The 18,070-nt window shown below is 44.3% G+C and overlaps 1 protein-coding gene across 2 annotated transcripts in view; it reads right to left on the bottom strand.

The window, feature by feature from the left end:
* Positions 1-18,070, bottom strand: part of RhoGAP100F (Rho GTPase activating protein at 100F) — a 424,062-nt gene that overhangs the window by 297,253 nt on the left and 108,739 nt on the right. The window contains exon 1 of one of the 2 annotated variants that reach the window (XM_069337263.1): positions 8,454-9,177. The exons of the other annotated variant lie outside the window; for it this stretch is intronic. Coding sequence (XP_069193364.1) covers positions 8,454-8,510 — 57 coding nt within the window. The 5' untranslated portion in view covers positions 8,511-9,177. Of the gene's footprint in view, positions 1-8,453; positions 9,178-18,070 lie in introns of those variants that run through there. 2 annotated transcript variants of the gene reach the window in all.

The following is an 18,070-nucleotide window of genomic DNA, read 5'->3' as shown; positions in this document are numbered from 1 at the left end:
ATTTTATTATTTAAATTGGTAAGATTAATTTTCATTTTGTCCGAAATACATTGTGTGTGTTAGTGGCTTTGCCGGAAGTTACTATTTAATGATCAAAATCTGACCTGAAACAACCCATTCTACCTTCGTGTATATATATATATATATATATATATATATATATATATATATATATATATATATATATATATATATATATATATATATATATATATATATATATATATAAACAAAATCAATAGTTTTGGATGAGTCCTGGGTCCATCGCGCCGCAGGGGAATGAGTGCTCCCAGGGCTCTGAGTGACAGAGAACGGACTTTACACTAGGGCTAACTACACCATAAAGCTCAGCTTTGTAGCAGTGTCGGAGGAGGACCTTCTCCTGCCACCACAATTACTGATTAAGATCGGTCTAGCGTCGCCGCTTGCACTCGCTTACTATGACTCAGTTACTTTAATAATAACTAGATGTTGTTGGAACTTAATACAGAGGGCTTGGGAGGTATCCCTGGTCCCCTGAAGCCGATAATGCAGTGTTTTCTCAGCTGACATGTCCATGGTTCGATTCATGGACCGACACGTTTGGGAACGTTTCTTTGCACCTAATACGTCTGTTCACTTAGCACTATAAAAGGTGATAGGTGTTCGGTAACCCGTTATAGGACTGCATCCTGGGAAAGGTCAGTAGTATACATACGGGAAGCCTGTGTGTATATATATATATATATATATATATATATATATATATATATATATATATATATATATATATATATATATATGTCGTACCTAATAGCCAGAACGCACTTCTCAGCCTACTATTCAAGGCCTGATTTGCCTAATAAGCCAAGTTTTCATGAATTAATGTTTTTTCGTCTACCTAACCTACCTAACCTAACCTAACCTAGCTTTTTTTGGCTACCTAACCTAACCTTACCTATAAATATAGGTTAGGTTAGGTTAGGTAGGGTTGGTTAGGTTCGGTCATATATCTATGTTAATTTTAACTCCAATAAAAAAAATTGACCTCATACATAGAGAAAAGGGTTGGTTTATCATTTCATAAGAAAAAAATTATAGTAAATATATTAATTCAGGAAAACTTGGCTTATTAGGCAAATCGGGCCTTGAATAGTAGGCTGAGAAGTGAGTTCTGGCTACTAGGTACGACATATATATATATATATATATATATATATATATATATATATATATATATATATATATATATATATATATTATATATATATATATATATATATATATATATATATATATATATTATATATATATATATATATATATTATATATATATTATATATATATATATATATATATATATATATATATATATAAATATATATATATATATATATATATATATATATATATATGTCGTACCTAGTAGCCAGAACTCACTTTTCAGCCTACTATGCAAGGCCCGATTTGCCTAATAAGCCAAGTTTTCATGAATTAATTGTTTTTCGACTACCTAACCTACCTAACCTAACCTAACCTACCTTTTTCAGCTACCTAACCTAACCTAACCTATAAAGATAGGTTAGGTTAGGTTAGGTAGGGTTGGTTAGGTTCGGTCATATATCTACGTTAATTTTAACTCAAATAAAAAACAATTGACCTCATACATAATGAAATGGGTAGCTTTATCATTTCATAAGAAAATAATTAGAGAAAATATATTAATTTAGGAAAACTTGGCTTATTAGGCAAATCGGGCCTTGCATAGTAGGCTGAGAAGTGAGTTCTGGCTACTAGGTACGACATACATATATATATATATATATATATATATATATATATATATATATATATATATATATATATATATGTCGTACCTAGTAGCCAGAACTCACTTCTCACCCTACTATGCAAGGCCCGATTTGCCTAATAGGCCAAGTTTTCATGAATTAATGTTTTTTCGACTACCTAACCTACCTAACCTAACCTAACTTTTTCGGCTACCTAACCTAACCTAACCTATAAAGATAGGTTAGGTTAGGTAGGGTTGGTTAGGTTCGGTCATACTGGAGTGAACGATATGGAAGAAAATGCAGAATAGAACCAGTGAAGAGCAGAGGTGCCATAGGCACAATCAGAGAACACTGTATAAACATCAGAGGTCCGCGGTTGTTCAACACCCTCCCAGCAAGCATAAGAAATATTGCCGGAACAACCGTGGACATTTTCAAGAGGAAACTAGATTTATTCCTCCAAGGAGTGCCGGACCAACCGGGCTGTGGTGGGTATGTGGGCCTGCGGGCCGCTCCAAGCAACAGCTTAGTGGACCAAACTCTCACAAGTCAAGCCTGGCCTTGGGCCGGGCTTTGGGAGTAGAAGAACTCCCAGAACTCCATCAACCAGGTATATATCTACGTTAATTTTAACTCCAATAAAAAAAATTGACCTCATACATAATAAAATGGGTAGCTTTATCATTTCATAAGAAAAAATTAGAGAAAATATATTAATTCAGGAAAATTTGGCTTATTAGGCAAATCGGGCCTTGCATAGTAGGCTGAGAAGTGCGTTCTGGCTACTAGGTATGACATATATATATATATTAAAAAAAATGAAATATACGTATGTATTTCTGAATTACTGAAATTACATACAATTATCACCTGCAACTTCAATAACGTCAATTTAAATTACATCAAAGTTTTAAAGCTACCTCGAGGAGTCGCAATTTTCTGAACCCAAATATCTTATAATAAGCAAGAACACAAATACCTGGACACTGAACCTCACACATCTGGCCATAATGAACCTGTCCACGTTTCGGTCCTTAGAATCCACACGGACCAAACATCCTCACGGACCAAACGTACTCAATTCTTTCATATATTTTCGATTTGTGAGTTTGATGAATAATTTTTTTTCAGCTCGGTGGTGTCGTCTTGCTGCCTGCCACAACACTATCTAGTGAGCCATGTGTCCTGTGTCTGATATAATACATGCTGTATCATGGCTTGGTGCTGGGCTGAAGGTCTGGCAACGTCTTTAGGTGGTATTGAAGGTCAACACAATTTAACCTATTGACCAGCCAGTGTGGTATATTTTAGCCCTGAACGTTTTGTAGTACTTAGGTGAATCTATAAGAGCGAATGTCTGTTTATCTCTTCAAGGTTGGAGGCCAGACGCTGTGGGCCAGTGTCACTCAGCTTTGCAGAATGATGTGTAAAATAGCTCTGTTGAAAAGCCAACCCATCCTCTGGTTCTGAGAGTACTCTTTTGTAATTATGTGGTCGATCGTACCAACGTGTACTATTGAAGCTATTCGAGGGTGAGGTAGGCTGAGATGAGGCAGGTCGAGGTGAGGCAGGTCGAGGTGAGGCAGGCCAGGGTGAGGCAGGCCAGGGTGAGGCAGGCCAGGGTGAGGCAGGCCAGGGTGAGGCAGGCCAGGGTGAGGCAGGCCAGGGTGAGGCAGGCCAGGGTGAGGCAGGCCAGGGTGAGGCAGGCCAGGGTGAGGCAGGCCAGGGTGAGGCAGGCCAGGGTGAGGCAGGCCAGGGTGAGGCAGGCCAGGGTGAGGCAGGCCAGGGTGAGGCAGGCCAGGGTGAGGCAGGCCAGGGTGAGGCAGGCCAGGGTGAGGCAGGCCAGGGTGAGGCAGGCCAGGGTGAGGCAGGCCAGGGTGAGCTAGTCAGATGGAACATTTAATTTCCGTGCCTTGACATTTCTTTTGATGGTGCCTCAAACAGTGGGATCCTCTCTCCCCCCTGGCCACCACCACCACCACTACCACCACCACCACTACCACCATCACCAGCCAAGTCTCACCCTCCCCCCTGGCCACCACTACCACCACCACCACCATCACCAGCCAAGTCTCACCCTCCCCCCTGGCCACCACTACCACCACCACCACCATCACCAGCCAAGTCTCACCCTCCCCCCTGGCCACCACTACCACCACCACCACCATCACCAGCCAAGTCTCACCCTCCCCCCTGGCCACCACTACCACCACCACCACCATCACCACCCCAGCCTTTAGGTGACATGACGGGCAGCGAGGTGACAGGCGCTGCCGTCAAGCAGTCAACTTCGAAAAAATATATATATTTCACTTCCATTATTCAGGTGCCTTGGTAAGCACAATCATTCCGGTTCATATAATTCTCTCATCATGCGCTTAGAGAAATGAGCGCTTTCTCATCTCTCCTAGCGCCCTTTGTCCTGTCTGGACTCACATTCATTGCTTCACGACCACAAGAACTATTGCAATGACAATTTGTATATACAAATTGTATATACATATACAGTTTGTCCGCTCGCTTCATGCAGGTCGGCGTTCAATCCCCGACCGTCCACAAGTGGTTGGGCACCATTCCTTCCCCCCGTCCCATCCCAAATCCTTATCCTGACCCCCTTCCAAGTGCTATATAGTCGTAATAACTTGGCGCTTTCCCCCCTGATAGTTCCCTTCCCTTCCCTTCCCTTCTCTCTCTCTCTCTCTCTCTCTCTCTCTCTCTCTCTCTCTCTCTCTCTCTCTCTCTCTCTCTCTCTCTCTCTCTCCCTCCCTCTCTCTCTCTCTCGCTCTCTCGACTATCCTTCGTCTGGTCGACCACTTGGAAAACCCTCGTTCCCGTAGCACTTAAGTGTCGACTTTGATGCTCACCTCTTGTTAAGGTAAGGGATGGAACAAGTGTATAGAATCTCATTCTGTAGATATGAGCCATTTTTTTTTTTTTATGGAAGGGCCATAGAGCTCTGTCTTCTCCAGTTTAAGTCGTCCTGCTAATGAGCATTTTATTTTTTACTGATTTATAGATTTTTTTGCGTAATATGGTGTCATTGACCTAGATATACAGTGACTGATAAATTATATACAATATAATTATATATAAATTATAAAAGTGTTCAACGAGAAAGAACGATCGTAGAGCGCGGCCCGGCTGGGAGCGCTCACTGTCAGACTTCTACAGTCTTAATTATGGCTTACGGCAGAGCGCTCAGCGTCAGACTTCCACAGTCTTAATTAAGGCTTACGCTAAATATTAGGAGCTGTGGAATGCCGGGGGAAACCCCCAGGGGTGTATAGGGTCACCACACCAGGGGTCACCACACCAGGGGTCACCACACCAGGGGTCACCACACCAGGGGCTTCTACACCAGGGTTATTTTGAGAGTTTATCTTGAGATGAATTCGGGGCTTAGCGTCTCCGCGGCCCGGTCCTCGACCAGGCCTCTTTTTTGTTACACACACCTCCCCAGGAAGCAGCCCGTAGCAGCTGTCTAACTCCCAGATACCTATTTACTGCTCGGTGAACAAGTGCATCAGGGTGAGAGAAACTCTACCCATTTGTTTCCGCCGCCACCGGAAAGACCTGATCAGTGAGGTGTAGGAGAGATCAGCGAAATACTGTTGACATCAGTGAGGTGATTCTGATGCAGTGTTGGCAGTTGCCACAGGTGTCTGCTGTCTGCAGGTGCAGTGCTGGTAGCTGCCACAGCAGGCTGCTGGCTGCTGACCCACAAAATCGATAAAGTTACTCCCTGGCTGTCAGCGGTGGTGAAGGCTGAAGCGGCCTGCAGTGTATGGCTGTAGGCTGAAGATGTCTGTCGTGTAAAGCCGAAGGAGAGAGCTACCTACAGTGTAAGACTGAAGGCTAGAGTTGCGTGCAGTGTACGAATATATATATATATATATATATATATATATATATATATATATATATATATATATATATATATATATATATATATATATATATATATATATGCCTGGAGCGTGCCTAGAATAGGCCTTGTCACCTGGAAACACTGCAGACAGGTGCATTCCTTCACAGGTGCTTGGAGAGACAAGTATTAACCTCCCCCCAATATTGTCACCTGGTGTCAAGGTGTGGTTATATATATGGCGTGTGTCTGGCGGTCAAGAGTGGTGTGTGTCAACTGGGCCTGTCCACCAATATGCTTCCTTTCAACGGAATCGACCAATTAGTTAAAAATACGACGCATTGATGGGTCCGCTGACCGAGTGAAACAGTATAGTATATCTTCCTGTTGCAGGCGAATATATATATATATATATATATATATATATATATATATATATATATATATATATATATATATATATATATATATATATATGTGTGTGTGTGTGTGTGTGTGTGTGTGTGTGTGTGTGTGTGTGTGTGTGTGTGTGTGTGTGTGTGTGTGTGAATCAGTGAATGAATGACATGTAACTAAATCAGACCATGTATATACGGTCATACTCAGGGCCAGGATTATTCAAGCATGTATGAAACCCCTTACGAAACCTGTACATCTTTCCTCAATCAACGCGGCTTTGTTTACATTGAATAAACAGTTCATGAGCTCCGAAGCACTAGGAGGAGGTGTTTATGGTGGTAGTAAACTTGGACGGTAGAGTTTACTAGCTCGTAAACTGTAGAATGCTGCTATGACTGAGCAAAGATGCACAGGTTTCGCAAGTGCATGACTATAAATGATTGATGACTCGTGGTAAAAAAAGAAAGATGGCCTGAGATGAATTAGAAATGAACACTTCCTCATGAGCCACGAGGGTAAAGCATGGTAGCATCCCTATAGTGAGGTCACCCTTCAAGGTATCACTAGTGAGGTCACCCTTCAAGGTATCACTAGTGAGGTCACCCTCCAAGACACACTAGTGAGGTCACCCTTCAAGGTATCACTAGTGAGGTCACCCTCCAAGACACACTAGTGAGGTCACCCTTCAAGACACACTAGTGAGGTCACCCTTCAAGGTATCACTAGTGAGGTCACCCTTCAAGACACACTAGTGAGGTCACCCTTCAAGACATCACTAGTGATGTCACCCTCCAAGACACACTAGTGAGGTCACCCTTCAAGGTATCACTAGTGAGGTCACCCTCCAAGACATCACTAGTGATGTCACCCTCCAAGACATCACTAGTGAGGTCACCCTTCAAGACATCACTAGTGATGTCACCCTCCAAGACATCACTAGTGAGGTCACCCTTCAAGACATCACTAGTAAAGTCACCCTCCAAGACATCACTAGTGAGGTCACCCTCCAAGACATCACTAGTAAGGTCACCCTCCAAGACATCACTAGTGAGGTCACCCTCCAAGACATCACTAGTGAGGTCACCCTCCAAGACACACTAGTGAGGTCACCCTCCAAGACATCACTAGTGAGGTCACCTATTCGTTTGCCTTGTTCGGGTAGAAGGTACCCTCCAAGACATCACTACTGAGGTCACCCTCCAAGACATCACTAGTAAGGTCACCCTCCAAGACATCACTAGTAAGGTCACCCTCCAAGACATCACTAGTAAGGTCACCCTCCAAGACATCACTAGTAAGGTCACCCTCCAAGACACACTAGTGAGGTCACCCTTCAAGACACACTAGTGAGGTCACCCTTCAAGGTATCACTAGTGAGGTCACCCTTCAAGACACACTAGTGAGGTCACCCTTCAAGACATCACTAGTGATGTCACCCTCCAAGACACACTAGTGAGGTCACCCTTCAAGGTATCACTAGTGAGGTCACCCTCCAGGACACCACTAGTGAGGTCACCCTCCAAGACACACTAGTGAGGTCACCCTTCAAGACACACTAGTAAGGTCACCCTCCAAGACATCACTAGTAAGGTCACCCTCCAAGACATCACTAGTAAGGTCACCCCCAAGACATCACTAGTAAGGTCACCCTCCAGGACATCACTAGTGAGGTCACCCTCCAAGACATCACTAGTAAGGTCACCCTCCAAGACATCACTAGTAAGGTCACCCTCCAAGACATCACTAGTAAGGTCACCCTCCAAGACATCACTAGTAAGGTCACCCTCCAAGACACACTAGTAAGGTCACCCTCCAAGACATCACTAGTGAGGTCACCCTCCAGGACACCACTAGTGAGGTCACCCTCCAAGACATCACTAGTGAGGTCACCCTCCAAGACACCACTAGTGAGGTCACCCTCCAGGACACCACTAGTGAGGTCACCCTCCAGGACACCACTAGTGAGGTCACCCTCCAGGGTGTCACATACACCATACATCACCCTCAAACCTGTAACATTACACTATAAATCACTAAACAGTAACCTCTAAATTAAGTCCTAGAAATACTCCATTCTAGATCCGTTGCCTCACCTGTATAAAGATCATTAAAAAACATACAAACTCAGTATTTTATGCTGGTTCTCTTGAACACAGAATGAGAGGAGAGAACATAGAGATGATAACGAGGAACAAGAGTAGGAGATAATAAAGCAAACATGGAGGGAACTGAATATACCAGAATTAATATTTTGGAGAAAAATCTAAAGGGATGTTTGGGTGTTTGAAGTGACAGGATGAGAGAGGAAGAATGGAAGGAGAGATAAATGAGAGGGGTAGGGATAGGAGATGGAAGGAGACGTGGGGGTGAGAGAAGTAGAGGAGAGAGAGAAGAGGAGAATTGTGTGGTGGCGCACCTGGAAGCTGTAAGCTGGAGGGGCGTCTGTGGTGCTCACTCGAGTCCAGAGCACCATCGTCCTCGTCCCTGGTGTTCCTTGGTGCTCTCTTCCAGGCAGACGTGGGTTCTCTGGCTCTTCCCAGAGCTCACTTCAGCGCTCACTCGCCTCGTGTGGCTCTTACCAAAGCTCACTTCAGCGCTCACTCGCCTCGTGTGGCTCTTACAAGAGCTCACTTCAGCGCTCACTCGCCTCGTGTGGCTCTTACAAGAGCTCACTTCAGCGCTCACTCGCCTCGTGTGGCTCTTACCAAAGCTCACTTCAGCGCTCACTCGCCTCGTGTGGCTCTTCCCAGAGCTCACTTCAGCGCTCACTCGCCTCGTGTGGCTCTTCCCAGAGCTCACTTCAGCGCTCACTCGCCTCGTGTGGCTCTTCCCAGAGCTCACTTCAGCCCTCACCTCACTATTTGCTAAGCTCGTTTTTCTACACTTGACACTTCATTTCCTTTCATGCTGATCTTCGCACATTTCCTGTCATTAGTTACAATGCCCAACTCCTTCCCATGTGTTAACTATTCACGACTGTCAATATAATTGTCTTAGAGAACCATCTAAAAGATTAACGACGAAACTGTACAGAAATTTGACTCGTAAGTTTCTCAAAAATCATCTTTTTCCATTAGCTACGTCACTGAGCTGCCTGCACTTGGGGGCCTCTGTGTGCATGTACAGTAAAGCAAGCAACAGCCTGGTGGACCAAGCTCTTTTAAGTTAAGCCTGGCCTCGGGCCGGGCTTGGGGAGTAGAAGAACTCCCAGAACCCCATCAACTAAGTATCCAGTCGGCAGATATTACGAATGTATCAACGCTCTGAACAATAGATTATTGATAATAGCCCGGAGCTTTAACTCGTGTGTATATATATATATATATATATATATATATATATATATATATATATATATATATATATATATATATATATATATATATATATATATATATATATATATATATATATATATATATATATGCACTCACCACTGCCCAGTGTTCCAGACATGCCCTCACCATTGACTTTTGCATCAGCCGTAAAAAAAAAATCAAATAAAAGCAAATAAAAAAAATATGCTAGAACCAGGTTAAATTGATTATTCCAAAATACAAACAATCCATAAGGGATGAACTAGATTACATTTCATTGGAACAATGCAAAATAATTATATTACGAAGATATGTATTAAAGCCAAATAGCACATGTTCAGTTACCCACCCCAATCACTGTCCTCCAAACACGCAAGCAGCAAGCCATGTTTGGGACGAGGAACAAACAGGTATACCTTAAGAGTATACCCGAGCAGATATGGGGGAGGGCATACCGGAGACAGTGAAACCTCAGCGCAAACTAACCCTAGAGTTTACGGCGTTCCTCTTCCTCACCGGACGCTCATTTGACTTGGGTAACAAGTTATGAAGTTTAACTAGACCGAGGTATCCTCCTCTCTGTTGTTAAGACGAGAGATGAGGTCTCTGATTGATGTAAACCTTCAAGTCTGATTGGAGATACATTTTTGACTCCAGCAGGTGGCTACACAAGGTAGGAAGCCTGGAAATACTAACATAAAATGCTATTATTTGTCTAGAATTGAAATCTATGTATACGGACAGCACAAAACTCTCACCAGACAGTGCGACGTACTGATTGTCAGGCTCAGATTGGGGCTACTGATTGTGCTATCTCCCAATCCTCAGCACTCCACATGTACGTGAGCGGGAACTGGGTCATAATCTCACACACTATATTATTGAGTGTTCAGACTTTACACCATTCAGACCTGCCGGTATGAGGTCCCTGGAGCTATGCTATCTACTAACCTTCGTGTTATTGAAGATATCATAAGCACACAAAGTTTGCTAGTTCAGACTACGTGTCACATGACCCTGTATGACACATAGAATGGTTATCCTGAAAGACTTTTTTTAGCATCACGTAGTTCTTGACACACTATGTAGGCCTTCATATAGACTAAGGTAGCTACATAAATGCAGACGTACCTAAATCTAAATTGAATAGTATAAACAGACGAGGAATCACAATAACATGGCTGAAAAATGCTGACCAAACCACACACTAAAAACTGAAGGGACGACGATCGACTTGAGAATGGTCCAGGACGGACCGAAACGTCGTCGTCCCTTCACTTTCTAGTGTGAGGTCTGGTCAACGTGAATAATATAAAAATACCAGGCCACAATGTTCCTCGCTAACCAGCATACAGTCCTCCCTCCCTGCCCAACCAACACCTGTACTCTTCCCATCCCCTTTAAAAAACAAAACATATGAAAAATGTATCAAACTACAAGGTATACGCACAAATCAACGAATGCGGCACCCGGAAAATTTGGCCCTGGTCAGGAGGACAGCTTTTCGAACCAGGAGGACAGCTGTTCGAACCAGGAGGACAGCTTTTCGAACCAGGAGGACAGCTTTTCGAACCAGGAGGACAGCTGTTCGAACCAGGAGGACAGCTTTACGAACCAGGAGGACAGCTTTTCGAACCAGGAGGACAGCTTTTCGAACCAGGAGGACAGCTTTTCGAACCAGGAGGACAGCTTTTCGAACCAGGAGGACAGCTTTTCGAACCAGGAGGACAGCTTTTCGAACCAGGAGGACAGCTGTTCGAACCATGAGCCGCTGCCACTCGAACGGCCACCGAACCACTGCCCTCCGCTCTGGCACAAAGTTCACAAACACCTTGTCCCGCTACGGGACTCTGTCTCTCTCTTTACTAAACGCAAAATATGCTAATAAAGGTCAATAATGAGGGTGACAATTGGGAGATTAAAGAGAAGCGGGGCGGCGTCCTGGCGGGAAACAAGGCCAAGAGTAGAGGGGAGAGAAGTTCCCCGGCCTCTGCCTCATGGCGGTTATTGATTTACTGAGGTGAGTGGACTGCTAGTTAGCCAGTAGCAGCGGTGGGCGCAGCAGCGGCAGACGTGTTGATGGGAGCAGCTGCAGTAGATGAAGTTGTCGTGGCAGCAGCAGATGTGGTCGTGGTGGTGTTAGAATCCTCAGGATGTGGTCGTGGTGGTGTTAGAATCATCAGGATGTGGTCGTGGTGGTGTTAGAATCATCAGGATGGGGTCGTAGTGATGGAATCAGCGGAAAGACATGGTCGAGGTGGAACCACCTTATCCCACAAATAAATGTGTGTGTATATATATATATATATATATATATATATATATTTATATATATATATATATATATATATATATATATATATATATGTATATATATATATATATATATATATATATATGTGTGTGTGTGTGTGTGTGTGTGTGTGTGTGTGTGTGTGTGTGTGTGTGTGTGTGTGTGTGTGTGTGTGTGTGTGTGTGTGTGTGTTGTTGAATATGACCGAAAGGGTAAGATTAATAATTCTAACACGAATCTTCTCAATATTTCTTACGTTCTTCTTCAATGTCGAGGGTAACTGATAAATTAACTCTCCAAAATTCATTCCTTTTTTCTGGTCTGACACCTGAACGCGTTTCGTAATGCTTATTACATTTTCAAAGACTTAGTTTACACATAAAATACATCATACTTATACTCGTTTTGGGTGAGGTGATATGGTAGAAATGTTTTGAGTGAGGTGACGGAGCATATGCCAGAACACGAAGCAATGGGTATAAATTGGGTATGAAAATATAAGAATGGAAGTAACTGCAGAAGGCCTATTGGCTTATACTTCTTGCTGCTTCTATTGCTTTGGTACCATTGATACTCCGTCTATTTGTAGATACATGTCCCCTTGCGCACCGACGAAAGAAGCTTCCTTTGTACATGCCTTGAGAAGACTCTTCAAGTGTGGCTCGGGTATGTCTAATTTGGAGATGCTCCAATAAAATTATATTACAAATCAAAAATGGGATTCTGTTCCTGTTCCATCTTCCAGTAACACCCTTCCAGGCTCGGGCACTTCCTGTTGCACATTACAATTTTGTTCTGGCAGGAGCAACTATGCACAGTGAACATAAAAAAAGAAGAAAAAATAATGAAAGAAATAATCCGTAAAGGAGTAAAAAGCATTACTCCTAACCAAAACATAGACCATAGAAAAGTCTTTCCTTAATCTCCTGAGGTGTTGTGCACACTGGTGTCCCAGTGGTGACACGTTAACACACTGCAAGAATCAAGGAACTTGCAGTGCCAACACTCAGTGAGATCAGGGATGACAACAAAACATCAATTAACAGGAGAACCAGACCGGAATACGAAGCCCTAGCCACTCTAGGCACAGTAAACATTACGGAAGATGTAGCTGTTAGAACGACAACAAAGTTCCTTCTCGGGAGTGATTTCAACCATCCGGTAATGGCATAGGAAATCCACAATCAAAGAGGCGTGGAGAACTTTACAGGTTCAAGCCGTAGGGAGGTAAGTTCTAATGCAACACATCAGACTATGCAACAAGGTTCACAGGAAGCGGTGTTCTGTCAAGATTGAACCTCATCTTCAGCTGCGAATAGGCACTAGTATGCAGGCGATGTCACAATAACGTGGCTAAAGTATGATGACCAGACCACACACTAGAATGTGAAGGGACGATGACGTTTCGGTCCGTCCTGGACCATTCTCAAGTCGATTCGACTTGAGAATGGTCCAGGACGGACCAAAACGTCGACGTCCCTTCATATTCTAGTGTGTGGTCTGGTCATCAGGCACTAGTATTACCCTGTGACACTAGCACCGCGTGACACTATCACCGTGTGACACTAGCACCGTGTGACACTAGCACCGCGTGACACTAGCACCGCGTGACACTAGCACCGTGTGACACTAGCACCGTGTGACACTAGCACCGTGTGACACTAGCACCGCGTGACACTAGCACCGTGTGACACTAGCACCGTGTGACACTAGCACCGTGTGACACTAGCACCGTGTGACACTAGCACCGTGTGACACTAGCACCGCGTGACACTAGCCCCGTCATCAGTGCCTCGGTGACAAGGAAGAGTGAGTCACTGAACGAGCTTCGTGTCAACTGGTCGTAAACACACACACTAGGGGGCCGCCGAGGGCAGTAAGGAATGGCTGTAAATCAGCCGCCAGACCACCAACCCTCCACGCACATCACCAGACTTGAAGAAATATGCTTTATGGAGGTTTGGATTCCCATTCCAGCAACATTTAAATCGGGTAAACGATGGAAGTGAACGAACACCTGTTATTTCACGCCTGTCTGTGGGGTAGAACATGACGGTGGCGCAGACAGGTGTCCAGATTTCCTGTCCCCTGTACAGACAGAGGCGCTTCCAGAGTTGTATGAGGCGTAAGCAACCCTGGAAGCGGAAATGAGAGGTGAAGAAACAAACACTTAGAGAATGTAAAGCAAAAAAACACGTAAGAGGAATAGGACCGAACATCACAGAGGAGGAAAAACAGAAAACGAACTCGGTTATTGGGTAAGTAACCTATTTCATACAGCCAACCGGTTAGGATTTAAGACCGAAGATAAGTGGACGAAATGTTGAACGCCTAGAGGGCACACTGATCCTTAAAGCATCCCATATTCACTGTCAATCATCTAAAGTCCAGAAAACAGGGGTAGACCATATGAAAGCCACCTAAAACACACACAAACACACACACCCACACACACACACACACACACACACACACACACACACACACACACCCACACACACACACACACACACACACACACACACACACACACACACACACACACACACACACACACACACACACACACTCACACACACACACACACACACACACACACACACACCATATATGCAGCGCTGGAAATAGCTATAAACTCCCCAGCATAGAACTGAACCATTTACAGTACATTAAAATCTGAGCGCCACCTAGGACCGCTCCAAAATTAGCCAAACTAATTAAAAAGTACGCACAACTACCAAGAGCTGTGGCGTCTGTCCAAACCCTCTTGTGTGTGTGGTGAAATCTGCTCCCTTGTGGCATCAAACTGTCATTTTACCCGCCTAAACCCACTGTCCTCAACTCCGTCTGAAACAACAGTCCTCAATCCTATTTGAAGCTACTGTCCTCAGGCCGGTCTGAGCTTCAAGTAATTCCTGGCAGGGATCCCTTGGAGAGGCCTGCACATAAGAGCTTCCTCAGGGGTAATATCAGAGGGTCCAGTGGCCCAGCTATAGTGATTTTAGCACCTCGGGTCCAGAAGACTTGTGCAAATTTCTGGCGGTTGTCATCACGTCCTCACAACCAATAGGTCGCGTTTATTCACGTTATGTGCCACCAACGCTGCAAAGGCAACCTACTATTACAAGTGGTACTCGGGTGGAATTGCAAAGTGGTCCTACACCTTACGTTCCATTTCTGTGTTTCCGGAAGTAGGGACGTGAGGTGTTGGGACCACTTTGCCCTACCACCCGAGTGCTTGTGGATCATACGTAAAGACACTTGGTCTGGCATCACTAGCGGCCTTCACACTTCATGTGATTTCAGTAGAAATCGGGTTGTATGACATTTCACAAGTCACTGTGGTCTAGTGGTAGAGTACGCGACTGGCAATGCTGAGGGGTCATAGGTTTGCGCCCCACCTATAGTCTTAGTGGATTTTGTCATGTATATATTCTTATATAATATACATAATATTTATCTATATATGTTATACAAACAAGAGAATGTCTGTGCAAGGATGTACATGAGACACTTCCGGCTTGTATTAAATTTGCAGATTTACTGACAATTGAATTGCGAGTTATGAAATGTTCTGCCTCGATTCCGTAGAATTTAACGGTAATTTCATTATTAGTGTATTCCGATATTGACATGAAAAACGTATGTTCAGATGAGAGATTTGAATTCTGAGAGAGAGAGAGAGAGAGAGAGAGAGAGAGAGAGAGAGAGAGAGAGAGAGAGAGAGAGAGAGAGAGAGAGAGAGAGAGAGAGAGAGAGAGAGGAGAGAGAGAGAGAGAGAGAGAGAGAGAGAGAGAGAGAGAGAGAGAGAGAGAGAGAGAGAGAGAGAGAGAGAGAGAGAGAGAGAGAGAGAGACAGAGAGACAGAGAGAGAGAGAGAGAGAGAGAGAGAGAGAGAGAGAGAGAGAGAGAGAGAGAGAGAGAGAGAGAGAGAGAGAGAGAGAGAGCAGGAGCCATGACACAAGTGTCGAGCTCTACCAATAATGTTAGGGGTCAGGACAGCGGTGCGGCTACACGTATCCCAGTACCTAAAGTGGCACTGCAGCCTGCTGCTGTGTTGGGTAGTGCTGTGTTGGCTGGTGCTGTGTTGGGTAGTGCTGTGTTGGCTGGTGCTGTGTTGGGTAGTGCTGTGTTGGCTGGTGCTGTGTTGGGTAGTGCTGTGTTGGCTGGTGCTGTGTTGGCTGGTGCTGTGTTGGCTGGTGCTGTGTTGGCTGGTGCTGTGTTGAACATAGTTGTTAAAAAAATCAAACTTCGTAACTGATGATCTCAATAGCTGGGGGAGCTTAGAAACACCTCTGAGCACCGATCATGCCTATGTCATGGTAGCATTCAATGACATAAGCTGTGACTGTCACCCATAAGCTGTGACTGTCACCCATAAGCTGTGACTGTCACCCATAAGCTGTGACTGTCACGCCATAAGCTGTGACGGTCCCTGACCTGTAAGTCATGTTTTTCAAGCTTGGTGGCTTCAGATGCCCTGACTATTAATCAAGGTAATTTTTAGGTCTAGAGCTTCTTTTGACGTCATTTCCCCCTGCAGTAAACAGCTTTGAATGTGTGCTAAGCAGTCCGAAAATGTTTCATTTTGACGAAGGTGAAGAGCAGCTATTTCTGTCTATAAACAATGACACGAAAACCTGTTGAGACGCCACTATAAACACCTTTTGAATGGTGAAATTATTTTTGGTATTTTACCTTGAAATTTTTACTTTCGTATGTTATTGTAACACTTCCCAAGATTAAGAGTTATTGTATTATGCAACAGGTGGTTAGAAAGGCGGGGTCAAACAGCTGAAGTTCGATCCTGAAAGACACAAACAAGGAAGTACAAACATCCATAAACTTAGTAAGACCTTAACAGGTGCTACTGTTGGTGCGGGGACTGCGTGAGGTCAGCTAAGAAGATATTGATCTCTCTGCGGGTCGGGTCAAAGGTCAAGGTCAACAACAGACACCAAAAGTGACCTCGGCGAGGATTAAACTATTTATTGACTGGTAACCGCGGCCGGTCTTACCCACCAGTAGAGCAAGAATGCTGACCAACTTCAATGAAAGAAATTTTTAACATATTTCTACATAAATAAACCCATGATAATAATACTCTTAGCACAAGGGTACGTGCGAACGCACAAGCTCTTGCGCTCTCACGCATAAGAGCGCACGCTCACGAACGCACAGTTACTAAGCCGCTTAGTAAACACAAGTATAAAATGTGAGTTCTTATACTTGTATAAGGGAAATAATAGTAGTATAAACGACATAACCAACAGCGCGCAGTTCTCAAGCTGGGTTGTTTAGGGGGTGTTGGTGGGTTGAGGGAGCTGGGGCCAGATTCACGAAAGCACTTACGCAAGCACTTACGAACGTGTACATCTTTCCTCAATCTTTGACGGCTTTGGTTACATTTATTAAACAGTTTACAAGCATGAAAACTTCCCAATCAACTGTTGTTATTGTTATAAACAGCCTCCTGGTGCTTCGGAGCTCTTTAACTGTTTAATAATTGGAAACAAAGCCGCCAAAGATTGAGAAAAGATGTACACGTTCGTAAGTGCTTGCGTAAGTGCTTTCGTGAATCTGGCCCCTGGTCTGCATTTCGTCTCGGAATTATGTATTGTGGGGCTTGGTTTCCATCGAGGAGATCCAAGGTCTTGGGCCTCCAAGGGCCAGATTCACGAAGCAGTTACGCAAGCACTAACGAACCTGTTCATCTTTTCTCAATCTTTGGCGGCTTTGTTTCCAATTATTAAACAGTTAATGAGCTCCGAAGCACCAGGAGGCTGTTTATAACAATAACAACAGTTGATTGGCAAGTTTTCATGCTTGTAAAGTGTTTAATAAATGTAACCAAAGCCGTCAAAGATTGAGGAAAGATGTACACGTTCGTAAGTGCTTTCGTGAATCTGGCCCCCGGTGCGGGAATGGGGCGTCTCGTGGTGGAGAAGTCTTTCTTGCAGTGGGTCTTCTAATATTTTGATCGTGTTCCACATCCTGACGAAGAGTGGCGTTAGTTTCACGATGAATAAACGTTATTCACCGTTAGAATCAACGTTGTTTCGGCGTTGAATTCGCGTTGGTCTTTTGGACGTTCTCTCGCTTGGTGGCTTCTTGTTGTTGAAGTCTGATGTTAAGTGGTTGTATGTTTTGGGCTTCAAGGAGTTCCAGAACTGTTTCATCATATGGCGGACGGTGCCTGCTTGATGGGGTTCTGGGAGTTCTTCTACTCCCCAAGGCCGCCCCGAGGCCAGGCTTGACTTGTGAGAGCTTGGTCCACCAGCCTATTGCTTGGAGCGGCCCGCAGGTCCACATATACCTGGTTGATGGGGTTCTGGGAGTTCTTCTACTCCCCAAACCCGCCCCGAGGCCAGGCTTGACTTGTGAGAGCTTGGTCCACCAGCCTATTGCTTGGAGCGGCCCGCAG

Source organism: Procambarus clarkii, chromosome 37 (genome assembly GCF_040958095.1).
Source record: "Procambarus clarkii isolate CNS0578487 chromosome 37, FALCON_Pclarkii_2.0, whole genome shotgun sequence".
Lineage (NCBI taxonomy): Eukaryota > Metazoa > Arthropoda > Malacostraca > Decapoda > Cambaridae > Procambarus > Procambarus clarkii.
The sequence above is the reverse complement of the archived record's forward strand: the minus strand, read 5'-3'. Positions and strand labels throughout refer to the sequence as shown.